Raw genomic sequence first — 17,106 nt, forward strand, 5'->3', positions numbered from 1 at the left:
TTTATTTGTAATTTTAATGTTTAAACCACTTTGACACTTTATACATAAAAGCAAATGATTTCATTTATTTTTTTATGAATGAGATATCAAACAAATATGAACTTGTTCAGTTAAATGTTTTTAATTTTAAGCATCTTAAAAAGTATTACTTAATTTTCACCTTTCTGTTTAAAACACTTGAATATCAATTATTATTACGTTATATCCATTCCAATACCTTAAAAAATGGCATAAAATCCATTGGTAAACCAGAAAATGCCAGGACACTTATTTCGCCTTTTTTTAAGGATTTAATTGTTCCATGTACGCAAACTTAATTTCACGCCTTAACCCCTGACAGTTAAGGAGCTCCATTCGTCGACGGGTGGTCCGGGAAATTCCACGGACACGTCGACCGCGGAGTCGAGTGATGTGTTCCTGTTGCCGCCACCGCTGGACGCGCAGGATAATCGCAGCTTTTGGAGGCCCAGTCAAGTGCCACCGCTGGTGACCCACGATTTCACCGAGTGCTGCGAACGGGCCAACGTGTCCACGCAATGCATGGGCTTCTGCAACGTGCATAACATCCTTGACGGCACCACCGGCATCGATCCGGAGGCCTGCGAACGGGACTTCCCCGGCATTGTGCGCTGCATGGCGGATGGCCGCAACCATGTGCCCTGCTGCGTGGACAAGCAGATTCCGGACTTGTGCCAGGACATGTGCCGCGGCGAGTACACTCCGTTCACGGACAAGTTGAAGACCCGTGTTTCCTGCGTTCAGCACACACTGAGTGGGCTGCAGTGCATCCTGAAGGGTGTGCAGCTGATACCCAGTTCGCCCACCTTCGTGACGATCGAGAACGTTAGCGAAACGAGTGTGACCATCGGCTGGACAGCGCCGGATAAGCTGGCCGATCGCGTTTCCGGCTACACCATTAATGTGACCACTCTGCACAGCTTCGATGAGGATGAGTTGAGTGGCGAGATTGTTCACCGCACGGCCTCTGATTCTCCAGAATCGATCAGTCTCTATACGGTGCCCACGAATCAGACTCAGTTGACACTGAGCAATCTAAGTCCGCTGACCATGTACGCCGTAGTTGTCACGGCCACCAATGATTTTGGCTCCAGTTTGCCCACCGAGCGGCTAAGATTTTTCACCCACATCAGCGCCTCGGCGGCGGAATCGAAAGCCGGAACCACGGACAAACAGGCAATGCCCCAACTTCCGGACACACGACAGTGTTGCGAGGACAATGGCATGACCCATCGCATGTGCCTGGACAAAATGTGCGATCCGCAGAAGACCGATCAGGCCAACTTGCCCGACTTCATGGTGTGCGCTCCCTGGTCGAATATCACTTTCAATTGTCTGGCCAATAATATTGATCATACGCCGTGTTGCCGCGCCAGGGGAATACCATCCGCCTGCTTTCCCTTGTGCGCTGGCAAGCTGACTTCACTCGACTTCAGTTTGTTCAAGTAAGTAGAACATTTTCTTATTTGCATAATTTCAGGAAGAAATAACTGAAAACGATTGATTTTTAAAATTTAACGTAAGCATTCAACATGTAACTAATGTGCGAGTAATTGATTCATCAGTAATGTGCACATATTATGTTCAATGAGCGCAATTTAGACCATTTCTCCCAGAAATTCCTTATTCCCATTTGCCATTGTTTCATATATTCCATTGTATTGTTACTTCTCATAAGTACTCTCAAATTTGAATCGATAATCATCAATGAGCTTCTCATTTCGCAGTTAATCGCTTGGCAGGCCCATCCTTACCCATCATCTATGCTTGGTAAACCCATAGGCCGTTGAGCCCTAATAACAATTCCATGCCCATGCCTATGCCTATGCCCATGCCCATTCCTATGCCCATACCAGTTTTCCTTTTCCACAATTCCGCACCCTTATCCTTATCCAGCGCCCAAACACAATGCTACTTGCTAATGACTCCGTAGGATGAGTTTTTATGCCGAATGCCAATTACGGAGCTCTGCTCCTCTTCTCCTCTCTCCGGTTATTTGCAGATGCCTGCGCTTCATGTCCGAGTACAACAGCTGTCTGTTCCAGGGCTACGGCGTACTGGCCGATCCGCCGTCAAAACTCCGGACGGTGGCCAAGACGGACAGCTTCGTGATTCTGGACTGGAACAAGCCGAAGCGCCTGGCCGACACCGTCAGCACATATCACGTCAAGTTCCGACGTCTGGGAGTGGGTGATGACTATCTGACCGTGGAGAAGGTATTACACTGGCAATTTTCGTTGAAAAACGTCGTTCCAACATCAAGAAGTTTAGATGAGAACGTATATAGTCTTCCTAAAGTAACAACTACTTTAAAAAGTATTGAAATAGGAAGAAAAGTAGTTTGAAAGTAGTAGTGTAAAGTAGTGTAAATGGAAAAGAGCAGAGAGAACGAGCAGCTCATATCTTTTCCACATTTTCAGCTTATAAGTTAAATAATTAAAATTTATTGGGGATCCATTAAACTACTTAAAATAATGTCATATTTACAGAGCGAATTAGTTTATTTCTGGTCATATTAGATGGTCACTATTTCTGGTCACTAAATCATTACCTTCAGAGAACGATTTAAACAAAGTTTAAGAACTAAAACACAGTACTATTTAAAGTTGCCTATATGGTACATAAAACTCTTGATGTTGGGACTTGATTTTTCTGCAAGTGCATGCAATCTGCCGCCGCGGGGAACCATTCCATAAATGGTTTGGCTAATTCATTAAGCTTTGCAGCGCCAGCCGCCGCTGATTCTCGAGGGCCTGGAGTCGGACATCTACTACGAGTTCTACGTGGTCTCGATAAACGCGTACGGCAAGAGCGAGCCCTCCCCCCGCCTGATCACCCGGACTCTGCCGGCAGAGCCTGTCCAGCAGACAGCCACCAGATACAACATGACGACCTGCTGCCAGGCCTCCGGACTGCTGCCCCAGTGCGCACCCCTCTGCTCCTACAACATTCGACTGTCCGATATAGAGCGACTGGGTCCGACTTGTCGAGCCCAAATGCGTAAGTATTAGATGGATTTTGCAGGCGGTTTTCCTCGAACCACATGATATCGCTCCCTGGGAAAACACTAATTAGCGCGGTCCTCTGGACCGTTGTTAATTTAACGAGCTCATTTTGCATTTTTAGTTCCGTATGGCGATGCAATTTGGAATATTAAGTGACGCATTTGCCCATTTGGGCATAATGAATTTTTGCACTTATGCAAATCAATTTCTAGTTAATTAAACGTATAGAACCAATGAAAACAGCCACTAGGGATGTTTGATGTTACTAAATACACGGTAATTTTGCGAAATGGTTATATCATCGAGAACTGTTTGGCAGGAGATTGCCAGTGTTTGCCTGGGCTTATGTAATTTAAGAAGAGTTACTGTGCATTATTGTTTGGCTTCGCTTTAGTCAGAGCAAACAATGGCTTGCAAAACAGATACAAGAGCCTTGCGGGATTCTCATAACATTTAATAGTTAGTTCTGATAACTACATTCTCTTGCCTTCTTGAATAGCTAAGAGTTGATTATCTAATTATGGAAAATAATAGCACCAAACAACACCTACTGTTTTTAAATAGGTTTATTAGGTGCCTTTGAAAGTAACTTCAACAGTATATATTGCTTAGAAATGAATTAAAGAGACATTGAGATTTATTGAGTAATATTTAAAATGTTTCTCTTAATCTTTCTGACGGGATAATCTTGTTTGATAAAAGAACGCCTAGATCAACATTTTCTATAAATTGTTACATTATAATACGTAGTATCAAAGCGCTTTAAATATTGATTTACGTGCAATCAAAGCTCAGCCCCTTGAGTTCTGACATTATCGTTCTTTTATGTTTGCTCAGAAACACTCAGTGCCAAAAATATCCCCGTCATTCTCAATCAAAGAAATTGAATCTGCTCCAATGCCACCGATGAGTGGGCAGAATTGTGCCCCAATTTACCCGTCACCTAGTCAATGATAGGAAATCTTTCGGTTAATTTCCTGTAAATTGCTGCCAAGTTGCCGACTCACGACTCGGATCCTTTAAATTATCATCTCAACCGAAGTGGCAAACGGGGCAGAATTGATGAGTTCATGTCACAAATTGTTCCATAACAGAGAGCACAATGAGCCGTATCGCATCGCTGGGCGGGGAAGTTTATGCAAATGATGCCACAATATTAACCCATCTGGCACTCTAATCCTTAGCAATCCTGGCCCGCTGTGCAGCCGGAGGACGTGATCACAGTCCGTGTTGCAGTCGCCGTGGAGTCATTAACGCCTGCATGCCCCTCTGTCGCGGCGTCATGCCGCTCGCACTGACCACCAAATCGGCTTCAGCAACGGCGGCTGCCGCAGCAACATCATCATCTGCAGCAGCAGCAGCAACATCTGCATCTGCCACAAGCAACAGCAATGCGGCAGGAGCAACATCATCATCATCATCATCGTCTGCCTCATCGGGAACGTCAAGCAATGTGCCCGATTGTTTATCATATGCCGGCAACATTCTGCAGTGTTTCGAGGAAGGTGAGTAGTTACCATGGCAGCTCTTCCTGCCATCCGTCCACATCCTGGTCTTTGTCTGTTGGCGCTGAGTGCCTAGTGCTGAGATTGGATAGCGAACTGTGGCTGTCAGTGAATGCAATCAGCTCATTTGAAATTATACCGTACAATGCGGTCTTAATTAGGCGAGATGCATGCCAGTCACCAAAAGTCACAGATACCAACAGTCATTTTAAAATTTGCGGTCTTCTTGGGACTCTAAACATTGAATAATTGCTAGAACAACAGTGCAATATTTTCTTACTTTTAATACTACAAAAAACTGTTAAGATTATATTCATTTAAATACATCGAATCACATTTAATGATAATATATTTTGAATGGTATTAAAATAACCATAAAATAGCTCATGTAATGAAACACTTTATAAGAGTTTTAAGGATAAATTATCCAGTTCAAAACTATGTTAGACTCAACTTTGCTCATTGAATGTGTGCCCTGAGTCACTGGAGGTCACAGCTATGCAGCCCGGCAGGCAGATAAGCTGCACCACTGGCCACACCCTGTGGTGAATCCATCGGTGGGTCTTCCCTGTGGATGGGATGCCGATGTTGATGCCGCTGGCGCTGGTGCTGGCCTTGCTGGGCTTGTGTTTGCAGCTAATTCTGTTTGTTTAATGGCGTGTCTGTGCACGTCGAGTATACGCACTGTTGCACGCCATTGTGCGCTAAATTATTTGGTCAATGCCTTGGGGCAACCGACCACAGCCCGTCAGACAAAACCAATATTGGCCAATTAAAGTTGCATTATAAAACAAAACAATGCTCTAACCCACAATTCGTCTATTCAGGCACACAGAATATCCCAGGACCACCGGAAGATGTGCATGCGACATTCGTGAATCAGAGCAGCGTCAGTTTGGCCTGGACGCAGCCAGATGTGGATACTAGTAGCAATAGTAGCAGCAGTGGCAACGCATCGCCAGGTGACATGATAACCGGCGATGAACTGGCAGCTGGTGCCGTGGATCCTGCCAGCGCTGGAAAGGATGTGGCGAATGCTGGCGATGCCACAAGTGGGACAACTGGAACGGAGGATATTGAATTCATCGTACAATATGGCAGAGTCAATAACATGACCATGTACGAGACAGTTGCCAAATTGGAAAATGTGAGTATATATCGGTTTTGGACAATGGAACGTCTCGTTCTGCGCAAAACTTTTCCAGTGCAGAACTATTCCCCGCTTTGCTCTCCCTGCTCGTCGCACCTGTGAGTTGGCTTGGAAAAGTTTTTTTTTTCCTCTTTTTTTTTTTTTTGTTGGACAGGCTCAGAGATTCGCACACACAATGGGGCACTTCATTTGCATTGGGGACCTGCGGGCGGTCGCCTTATTACGATTTGCCTTTTGGGCCAAAATGCTGACATTATATATATTCGAGTGCCAATGGAATTGAAAAGAGCTTACAAATTGCCTTGTCTGTGCGCCGGAGGCCGGGGAGTCAGGACAATAACCGTTTCAACAACTTTCCGACCGGGGAGAACTTAAATTGCCGGCAGAGTTAATGAAGAAGTTCGGGGACAGGAAATTGCTTCCATAACAAGCAGTCACATAAGCATATATTGTGGTCGTTTGGGCATACATGGTTATACTAATTGTTCAATTAAGACGTCAGTTGGAAAGTGGCTATCTTGAATCTATTGTTTAATTGAATGTTGGAGCACCTGAACTCTATTCAAATATCTTTGAAATGATTGCATTTATTAAGGTTTTGTAACTCGTATAATTTAAATCAATTCAACAGGAGATATATCTATTAAATGAAAAAACGAGATCTTACCCCAGGCTAATTGTAAACTATATATAAATTTTGTGCGTTAAATTGGGACCATCCTGCTTTGATAAAAATTACCAAACACATGGCGGATGAGTAATATGTGCAGTTAAGCCAATTATTTATTTAAATCCTTGGCCATCGGCTAAATCTCACTAAATGCATATATCGATGGTCATTGTTTATCCATTGAATCGACTAAAATCAATTCGATTTTTCCCGACTGCCCCAACGAATTTCAAGTGCACTCCTCTCTAGCCAAAATATTCAGCTTTAATTTATTTTGATATGTATATATATATATATATACACTGGCAGATAGTTCTGGTTGGCCGCCGTCGCCGCCGCCGCCGCCGCTAATCCAATTCAGTATAATAATCTTTGAACTCTGTCCAAAAACATCGATTGAAGGGTGGTTGGCCAGGCTTAGATGTACGTAGAGCAATGGCTAAAGTTTTTGACGCCTTTTCAACGGGGGGGCGTGGCTGGGGGACTTATGGTCGCCATATGCATTGGCAACGTGCAAAACGTGACTATAAACTGCTAAAAATTGCAGTCGATCCACTAAAAAAATACAAAAATAGATGAAGAAAACAAAATCAAAAAAAAGAGTAACCAAAACCAGACAACGGACCAAAGTTGGCTCTGGCTTTGCCATTGGCACTGTTGTAATTTTCGATGTTGTTGCCATTTGTTGTTTTAGTCATTTTGTTGTTGCAATTGTTGTTGTTGCAATTGTTGTTGTTGCTATTGCCATTGTGTTGCATTTGTTGTTGTTGCTATTGCCATTTTGTTGCATTTGTTGTTGTAGTTATTGGCCGTTGTTGTCACACATCAACGCGCTTTGCTGGCAGCTGGGCCTGGTTGATGTTGCTGTTGCCCTGTTGTTGCTGCTGCACTGTTGTTGCTGCTGCGCCGTTGTCGCTGCTGCTGCAGCATCAGCCATGGCCATCAACAGAGTTATTGGCCTCGAAAAACTCGCAAATGCTAAAAAATACAGCCATACGGCAACAACAAAAGCCTGGCCAGAGTTTGTCGCGTGTTGATGCGCACAGAAATGTATTTAAAGTGAGGTCGATGTTGCCGTTGTTGCTGTTGGCATTGCTGTTGCTGCAACTGCTGCTGCTGCTGCTGCTGATGCTGCTGCTGCTGGGGCATTGCAACCTGTCGTCGACGACCTGCCAATGATGCTCCAGCTTCGGCGTCTCCATGGAAGGTGTTGTCGTGAGTTACGCTTAGGGAACTTGAGGGAGCTTAGGGTACTTGAAATCGACATAACAGGTGCGGTTAGCCAAAAAAGTAATTAACAGATTTACCTAAGAACTTTTGATAAATGATATATGTTCCCTAATTATCATCAGCATAACAACCCGTCAAAGCTCATTTAAGAATGTTTAAACTATGTGTTAACTTACTTTCTATTTATTTTGTAATCTTTTTTATTGATGTGTTTTGCGCTGGTCTTCAGTGCTCATTTTTCTCTTCAAGATTCGGTGCCATTCGTTTGATTAAATATGAATGATTGATCATGAGGTGTGGGAATCACAGTTTCTATTGACAGCTGAAAATAAAAAAAATCCCCTTTGCAGGCGTGACAGTATCTTTCGTCACGTGAGCAACTCTACACCAGAAAACCAATCGATATGGAAGATACTGTGCGGTGTCAGCTTTGGTTCGATTTTTTTCTTCTTATACTCTGAGCTGTTTTTTTGTTGATTGTGTTGTGGAAAATTCATTCGCCCTGTTGGCCGCTTACTTTTTCGTTTTCTGCTTTTTTTTTTAGTTTTTTGTTTTATTTTCGCTTGCTTTGGTCAGCAGAGCACGCAGCTGTTGCGGTGATGCTGTTGCTGTTGGCTTAACTTGGGGCTGGCTTCGGCTTGGCTTAAATGCTTTTCAGTTTTGCCGTTTTTGCGGTGCCCCCATCGGCATCACCATCACCATCACCAACACAATCGCATAGCCATCGCCATCGCCATTGCCCGTTGGTGTCAAATGGTTTGAACGCGCCTCGCGAACCCCTTTTTGAATGGGTTATTGTATCGCATGTATATATCTATAAGTTCGTGGCTATCGGGGGAGAACTGTACCCCAATGCGTTGACTCAGTGTGACACTTTTATGGACAAACTTAATTGCTTTTGGACGTGTCAGAAATATGTAGAGAATGGCTCGCAAGTAAAACCTCATTGGGCGACAAACCGCTGGGCCAAGACGACTAATGGCTGCTGAACTGGGGTAAAGTTGTGCTCAAACTAGCAATCGCAATTCCGCCATTTCGATATTTAAAGGTAATTTCGACGGCAGCCCGCTGTGTTTTTGCAACCCTTCCTGATTGAATCAGTGCCAATAATTTGGCAATTTCTATTCGTCGCCAATGCACGGCCGGCATTGTGTCACCAGCAGCATCAGCAACAAACAGTCCCACAAAAACATTATTCGGATCTACAGGATATTACATACCATCAGGACGAGGGATGGCTGCGGCGGCGGTGTGGGGGAATCAGCAGAACGGAAATAAAAGGTTTTCCTCCACAGTCGCTGCTTTTCAAATGATTCCACTGTTGACTCCGGCCGAAAACGAACGTAACTTTTGTGATGATTTTTAGTGCCGCCGCTCTGCGTTAGTTGGAGTTGGACTTTTATTCCTATTTGTGTTTTTGTTTGTGTTTGCCAAACACACGGCCATAAAAAACTTTTTAATATAGCCGGCAACACTGCAAAGTAAGGAAAATAGGGGAAAAAAAACGTTGGGAAGGGACTGACCACGATGCCAGAAATTAGACACATTAAATATTCTGATACAGCTGTGAAGGAGCCAAAGGGGTTTGGGCCACGGCGATTATGTGCTTTGTCACTGCAGCCGACTTCGGGCCAAGACAACTGGTAAATGAGCGACGAGGGACCTAGTTTTATGGCCGGAATGTGACTCCCGTTCGGGGGAAGGACTTTAGATACAGCAGATAGACACTCGCAACAAAAGTGTATATTATTCGGATAAGATATGCATTTATTATATATTTTAAAACCATGTTAAATCAAGGGAGGCCATTTTTCAAGTTTCCCACAATAATCATCCAAAAGAATAACACGCTGTTCTAAATTGTGTAGAAACTTTGCTGTATAATGATCTTTTTTGAAGAGTACTATACTGATTTACTAATGACCAATTCATACACTTCCTTTTTGGAGCATATGATATAATAAAAAGAGTTAGCTTTAATTTTGAAATGTCACCGTATCATATTTCAGTCGATGTAAACGTAAAAGGGATCTCTAATTTAGCATTTAATTTCTGTAAGTGCACTAGCTTAGTACCGAAGGACATCGCGCCATGCATTTTGAGCAGCTATTCGCTCAAGTAGTTGCTGGGGGGGGACTCACCTTCATTTCTGGAAGGTAACCCCATTAATTATTCAGTTAGGACCAGCTCGTCATGCCAATTGTGGCACATTTAAGTTGCGGTTAATGTAATTACGGAAGGGGACTGAAAAAGCAAAGCAAAATCGCGACACACACAGGACACACGCCCAACTAAAAGTCCTTTGGCTGCTATTAGTGTTGCCCTTTTTTTTTTTTTTTGCTTTTTTGGCCGTAAGGGCTGTCGAGAGCATAATAAATCGTTTTTCCCTTCTTTGCCTTGACAATCTTTTTCGGCTTTGAATTTAATGCGTTTTAGATAAGTTTCTAATGGAAGGAAATTAGTATTGAGCCAGGCAATTTATTCTTTCGGGCAGTGGTCACTAAATTCTAGTTAGTTTATCGCAGACTACCTGTGTCAAATGGATGTCTGTATCTTTGGTTTTAACCTCTACTCAGCTTTCCTGTTTCGGAAGGGTTTTAAGGTTAAAATGGGTCCATTGCTCTGCATTTCATATTTGACACAAGTTGTCACAAGCAGGGCAGCCCAAAGCAAACCCCGCTGAAATTGAGATTTACGACTTAACCCGGGCATTGCCAAAAAAAAAAAAAAACAAAAACAAACAAACAAATACAGAAAATAAAACAAAAACCTCTAACCATAAGCGAGATGAAGCTGCATACATATTTAGTGAGGTTGGCCAAACTGGCTCCACGAACAGATGTCCAACATCGCTCTGACATTGACTTACATACTCAAAATGACTCGTTACGCCGGATAAGCTCATCGTGTGCGCTTCTAACAGCCGCTGCTCTTGGGGGCGGCTGCTCGCGTTGGGGGCGTGGCACTGAAATCAAATAATTTTAGCGCATTGCCAGCACTAAGTGGCTGAAATAACAAACTCTGCTCTGGTGCCCGATGACGTTGATGGTGATGATGCCGCCACGGCTGCTGCTGCCAAGCTGCTGATAAAAACAAGTTAATGCTGCTGCCCCCCCCCACAGAAGTGACTTTGCTTTAAAAACAAACAGCGCTAGGCCATAAAACGAGATAAATTACTTAACGCGCCGCATTTTTTCGCACTGGCCACGCGGCCAAAAATGCAATTAAAGGCCAAAAACCGCACCGCGACTGCGACATCTGCAGGAGATTAAAAAACGAAAGAGACTGAAACAACACAACAGCAGCAGCAACAGCAGCAACATCAGCAACAGCAGCAGCAACAGCAGCAGCAACAACGCAGCAGCAACATTAATTCAGCAGCAACATCGGGCAGCCAAGCGATGCTGTGTGTAAATGATTGAGATGGGTTTGAGATTGTAGGGTATGCCGAGATTAGGAAGTTACAATTTTAATAATGCTTTGTAAAAAAAAGTTACATGTCTGTGCAGATAAATAACCATTCTACATATAACAATAATGACAAAAATGAAACTACTTGATTTATGTAAATCTTCAAATAAATTTGTATATTTATAATTGCTAGCTTAATTCATAAAAATATTCTGATTGATCATTTGGAAGACAGTGAGATTGCAACATAATTTTGAGGACTCCGCCGAACACAAATGTAATACTTTCAATCCCAATCCATGTGCCACCAAATTCCCACAGAGCAGCGCATCCATCTGCCCCCAAAGCCGTAACACCAACAGATTACGCTAACGATTTTTAATGTGGATTTGCGCGAAGTGGGGTTTTTTGGGAGTGGGGTCATGAAATGCTCCATGCATAGACCAGAGTCCGAGATAGAGCTGTCAATTTCGAGGATGGCTTTTGAAACAAAATAGCGCCAGTGCGGACATGGTACTGGAACTAGAACTGGACCTGAATCACAGATAGCGAGATAGGGGCAGGCAGCAAAGCCCGATGAGTTGAATGACTGCGACAATGGCACACTGCGAATGACTGTGATGATGATGCAGCTGGTTGGACTGGACGTTGGGACAGGGACGTTGAGAACAGGGTGTGGTGTTGGTGTCATTTTGTGGGCTAAATACCACAAATTGCGCTGCGTGGCAGCAATTACAAAAAGTACTAATCATGCCGACATGTCTTTCAGCGAAACCAAGCCAAACCACAGCCACGAGCAGACGACAGCAGTGCAGACTGGACAAATTTTTTATTCGTTTAAAGGGAAATGGAGGACCCTCAATAGGGGGAGCAGATATTTGGGGGCTAATTGGAAAATTAAAGCGCCATGTGTGGGGTATATGGCTGTATTCAGATTTAATACCGATTAATTTGGGTTTGTTATGGACTAAACATATCATAATAAACTTGGGGGAGTAATATTATACCCCGCAACTTTTTATTTTAAGAATTTCGACTAATCGAATGCTCTCTATGTGCTAGGGTATTTCCGAGATCGACCCCCTTCGCTCACGATTCTTGAGCTCACTTTATTCATTGCAATTTTCACACATTTTTTTCTCGTTCTCGTTAACGTCTCGTCGTCGTCGGCTGCTCACATGCAATTATACACTTAGGAATTGACCACCAATGAGACGAGTATCGATTTGACCAATTTGGATGCGAATGCCTTGTACCGAATTACGGTTGTGACGCGCGGAAAATTTGGAACATCGCTGCCGGCATCCATGCTCTTGCTGAATACAACTGACCAACAACGGACCGGCGAAGGTGAGTTGGCCAACTCAGCTCCCAAATTTGTTGACTTAATTGTTGTGTGGTCTCCTTTTCTATTTGCTTGTGTGTGTGCCCTGCAGCCTGGGGAGCCCCCTCACCGCCCCACTCGCTGACGGTGGTGGCCCACAGCGCCACATGGATGCAGCTCACCTGGCAGCCGCCCGAGTACGCCCATCCGCACGAGAGGATTACCTACAGGTGAGCAAGGGGGTCACGCCTTAAGTAGCCACTGTTAAAAAATTGGCGGGCATTTAGAAAAAGTTTTAAATGGTTTAATTGTTACATACAAAGTGTAAGAAATGTTTGTGTTTTATATCTAAAATTTACATCTTTTGTTTTTGAACTAGTAAAACATGTTTTTGTCTTTTGTGACAGTTTTTTAATAGAAAATGTTTAATAACTCGAATGCCTTATTTTGTAAATATTTAAATTGGAATGGAATGGATGAAATCATATGACAAAATTGTATTTTATTTTTGAGTCATATCTTTAAAAGGTGGTAAACCTTTAAAATTATTTAAAGGCCATTAAAGTGCGCTGTTGTCGGTTTTAAAAACCAATTTGCAGTCTTCTCTCCGCTTTAGTCTGGATCTAAGAACCCGCCTCCCCTTTTTTTGTTTCTCCTGCAGAGTTTACCACAAGGCCATGAGGGCCGAGCAATTCATAAAGATTGAAACGAAGCTGGCCTGGCTGAGGATGAACAACCTGAAGCCGAGCTCCCAGCATGTGCTCTACGTGGAGGCTGTGGGTGAACGTGGCGATTCCCTGCCCTCGGAGACGCTGGTGGCCTGGACGGATCCCGCCCTGCCCGCCTTCGTGGATGTGAGTGCTCGCCTCAGGCTTTATTTTTCGGTTAACTGAGGTGTACTTCACTTGCAGCCCCCCACTGTGCATCCGGCGGACAACATACCGGAGGGCGGTTCCATGACCATTCTCTGTCTGGCCTTCGGCAACCCGGCTCCAACCATCTCGCTCTACGTGGGTGGACATCTGGTGCGGCAGGACGCCTCGCGGCACATGGTCACGGTCATTCACAACGTATCGGCCGATATGGAGCACGTCTCTTGCTATGCGGACAACGGCTACGGAGTGCCCATGCAGGCCACCAGGAGGGTTAACATATGCTGTAAGTAATGCAATGAGGGTTAATTTAAATCGCTTAAGTAAAAATAAATAAATTTAACAAATGCGGCTTGGTGTAATTTGAAGTTTTAAATAAGACTTGCAACATAAATATTACACTTTTTTCCTACAGATCCTCCAAAGATCCAGGCTGCTGGCATCACCGTGGCCAACATTGGCGATGAGATCGAACTGCGGTGTACCGTGGACTCCAAGCCGGCGCCCAAGACAATTTTCTGGAGGGAGAAAGATGGAAGGGTGCCCGTTATAAATGGCGGAAACTATTTCATTTCCGTGAAAGCCAACGAATCCCGACCCTCGATTTATACGATGTCGTTAAGGATCAGCAAGCTGCAGGCCAACGATGTCGGCGATTATTTCTGCCATGCGGATAATCCCTTCGGAGCCACCACCACTCCGGTATCGGTGCGTATACGCAATACGCCGGCGCTCAATCACAACGTATCCGAATGCTGTGCGGCGCAAAATGTTTCGATGGCATGTCGCAGTGCCTGCAGCTATTATGTGGACTTCGATGCGATTGCTGATCGACCTGAGTGCATTGTGGACTTTGATAAGCTGATGCGATGTGCCGCCGATGGCTCGGATCACAGATCCTGCTGTGCGGATGAGCATGTGCCCCGAAAGTGCCTCAATTGGTGCCGCGGTGAATCCGTTCGATCCAAGGAGATCTGCAGCCTGCAGTACGCCCGAACAATTGTTGGTTGCTTTGAGAAGAACCGCGATCGATTGCCTGGACCGCCGGAGAACATTGTGGTCAGCGTGGTATCCGACAGCGAAGTTAATATCAGGTTAGTAAATGCCTTCATTCGTTTCATTCATTGAAAAAGAAAATATGCCCAAAACATTTAAAAAGAAACTTCTTTGGAATTTCAAAAATACTTTCATAATATTTTCCATATTATTAAGCAGAGAGTTTCGTTTGCGCCCTTGGGCCGCAAATGTAGTACAATCTATTTTTGTCCAGTGTCCTACCTAAACCAAGTTTAACCGAGCATAAGCCATTTGGCTTTAAGCCCTCAAACTATGTGGCACACGTTCCAACCCCACGGCTAAGCTCTTAAACACTTTTGTCCGAAGCGGAAGTAGACTCATCCATTTAGCGCACCAAACCCAATACATTCATTATCCTTCTCTTCGCCACACATCCACTCATGTGTCTCTGCATGTATGTATGTATGTATGAACGCAAAGGACTTGTGTGTGGACTGGGCCACTAATAGACCGCAAATCCATTAAAGCAGAGATTTTTTATCTCACTTTAATACACTCGGTCAACGTCAAAGGTTGATGAGGGCTGCGGACCATTGAGACTAAACTGAACTCAACCTGGTGCCGCATTAAATTTATTAAAATTCCAGACAAGTTTTGTGTGCGCCTGCAACAATATTACCGAGCACTCATAATGCGGCGCCGTCGCTCTATGAAAACTATTTCATTACAGATGGGATGCGCCGACAAAGAATCCAAATGCCGTTGACGGTTATAGAATATTTTACCACGAGGCCGCCATACTGCCGCCAACGTCGTCGAGCTCGAGTTCGAGTTCGAGTTCGGGCTCCCCATCCTCGGATTCAGGCTCCTCGATGGAGAATCCCGGCATGGATACCCTGGCCGCCATGAATAATGCAACAAGTATGGGCAACAGCAACAACGCGATGGCTGCTCTCGAGATACGACGCATCGACGTAAAGGACACAACAATAAGCATTAATGGCCTCAAGAAGGATGTGCTCTACGAGTTGGTGGTGAAGGCTGGCAATAGCTACGGTGAGTGGGTTATTTTACCTGAAAGGACAAAAAGTAGATTTCGAGTACTGGGCGAGGTTTTAATTTGCCGACTTGTCTTGCAGGTGCCAGCGTGCTCACAGATCCGATTAGGTTCACCCTCGGCGAGCACCATGTGACCTCGGCCACCAGCAGCTACTCAAGTGCCGTGGGCACCATCAGTGGCATTGTGGCCAGCATTTTGGCCATTCTCCTGGCGGCGGCGGCCATTGTGTTCTATCGCCGACAGCGCTCCAGCTACGGAAAATCAGCCAACGGCAATGTGGCGTTCGAGAATCCCACCTACACCAGGGGCCTCGAACAGGTGCAGGTGTGTACGGCGATCGATTGCCATTTTTTCCATCATTCTGTTTTATTAGGAGGGTATCTGCATAACCTTGGGGTATATAATATTTTATGTACTCTCACTGCCTTGCATAAATATACGCGCAGACAGAGGGATGTTGTCCGCTAAAGCGGTTGTCCGCTAGAACGTTGTCCGCTTAACAGAGAAACTCCTTCTTTGAAGCGCTAAATAGATCAATAACAACTTTTTATCTTAATAAATTTACTTTCAATACGAATTTGTACAAAATTTACAATACTAAACATTTTTAACTGGATATCATGTAGTCGGCTTCTGTCACCCAATCTGTGTTGCTAAACTGCGAGTTGGCCCATGTTTGTTTAGTGTTATAATAGCTGTATGTTTTTGTGTATATTTCGTAGGTGTGTATTTACTTATATTTTGTGTGTTATAACTGTCAATGTCTTTTTCTACCTCCCCCCTTCTAACCGACGACACATCGACACCCGGACATGAACATATATGAACGGCAATAGCTACCCACCGTCACATCGGCCATCACGACGCAAAATGGCAACCACCATGGGATGAGCAGCAGCAACAACAACGGCAGCAGCAACAGTCACAGTCATGGTCGTAATGGCATTGCCGCCACCATGACGACATCCACAACGACAACGGCGCCGACGGCAGCGGCAGCAGCAGCGTCATCGGCCACCTCGGCAGGTGTGGCACTCACGGGGAATAAGCAACATCAGCAGCAGCAACAGCAGCAGCAGCAGCAGCAACACAAGAGTGCGGCAGATGCGGCGCATCACTTTCATAACCCGCTCAGCAATACGCAGTGCAATGAAGTAAATCCCACAATTTATGAAGAGCTCAAACTTGGCCAAGAAGGTGCTGGATTTAAGAAACTTGTGCCATAAACGTAGCACAATAACAATAACAACCACACAGAGACAGACAGCAACAGCAACAGCAACAATAACAATAACAACCACACAGAGACAGACAGCAACAGCAACAGCAACAATAACAATAACAATAACAATAACAACAACAACAACACGGGACGAATGACAACAAAAACAAGAACGACAACAACCACGTATAGCTAGCGAACTTATATATATATATATATACTATATATATAGAAATATATACGCTAAATGTAGACATAGGCCGTGTAAACAGCGCGAAGCGCAACCTCAAACAACTACACTTACACAAACAAAAACACAGACGCTGACAAATACAAGTACACAACCACACTCACACACACACAAACACACACACAGATAAACACACACGCACACGTAGACAGTGTGTACTGTGACATCTTTACAGAATGCATTGCGAGAAAAAACGTTGGGTAACATAAATTTTTGCTTGCAAAAATCTTATTTGGGTAGCGTGTAATAAGTAATAAATTTTTAGTATGTAACTGTGATTCAAAACGAAAACAATGTAAAATAATTAACTAATTGGTAATGAAGTAAGCAAAACTGATTGAGAAAAAAATACCAATGATTAGTAAAAATCTA

The 17,106-nt window shown here is 44.2% G+C and overlaps 1 protein-coding gene across 1 annotated transcript in view; it reads left to right on the forward strand.

Moving 5' to 3' along the window:
* LOC120448137 (Ig-like and fibronectin type-III domain-containing protein 2) overlaps positions 1-17,106 on the forward strand; it is a 70,650-nt gene extending 53,544 nt beyond the window's left edge. Inside the window, exons 6-18 of the mRNA XM_039629954.2 lie at positions 341-1,463; positions 2,021-2,234; positions 2,745-3,018; positions 4,208-4,528; positions 5,356-5,675; positions 12,186-12,339; positions 12,426-12,543; positions 12,975-13,167; positions 13,225-13,471; positions 13,601-14,279; positions 14,933-15,258; positions 15,342-15,586; positions 16,099-17,106. Coding sequence (XP_039485888.1) covers positions 341-1,463; positions 2,021-2,234; positions 2,745-3,018; positions 4,208-4,528; positions 5,356-5,675; positions 12,186-12,339; positions 12,426-12,543; positions 12,975-13,167; positions 13,225-13,471; positions 13,601-14,279; positions 14,933-15,258; positions 15,342-15,586; positions 16,099-16,488 — 4,604 coding nt within the window. The 3' untranslated portion in view covers positions 16,489-17,106. The remainder of the gene's footprint in view (positions 1-340; positions 1,464-2,020; positions 2,235-2,744; positions 3,019-4,207; positions 4,529-5,355; positions 5,676-12,185; positions 12,340-12,425; positions 12,544-12,974; positions 13,168-13,224; positions 13,472-13,600; positions 14,280-14,932; positions 15,259-15,341; positions 15,587-16,098) is intronic.

This window comes from Drosophila santomea, chromosome 3L, assembly GCF_016746245.2.
Source record: "Drosophila santomea strain STO CAGO 1482 chromosome 3L, Prin_Dsan_1.1, whole genome shotgun sequence".
Lineage (NCBI taxonomy): Eukaryota > Metazoa > Arthropoda > Insecta > Diptera > Drosophilidae > Drosophila > Drosophila santomea.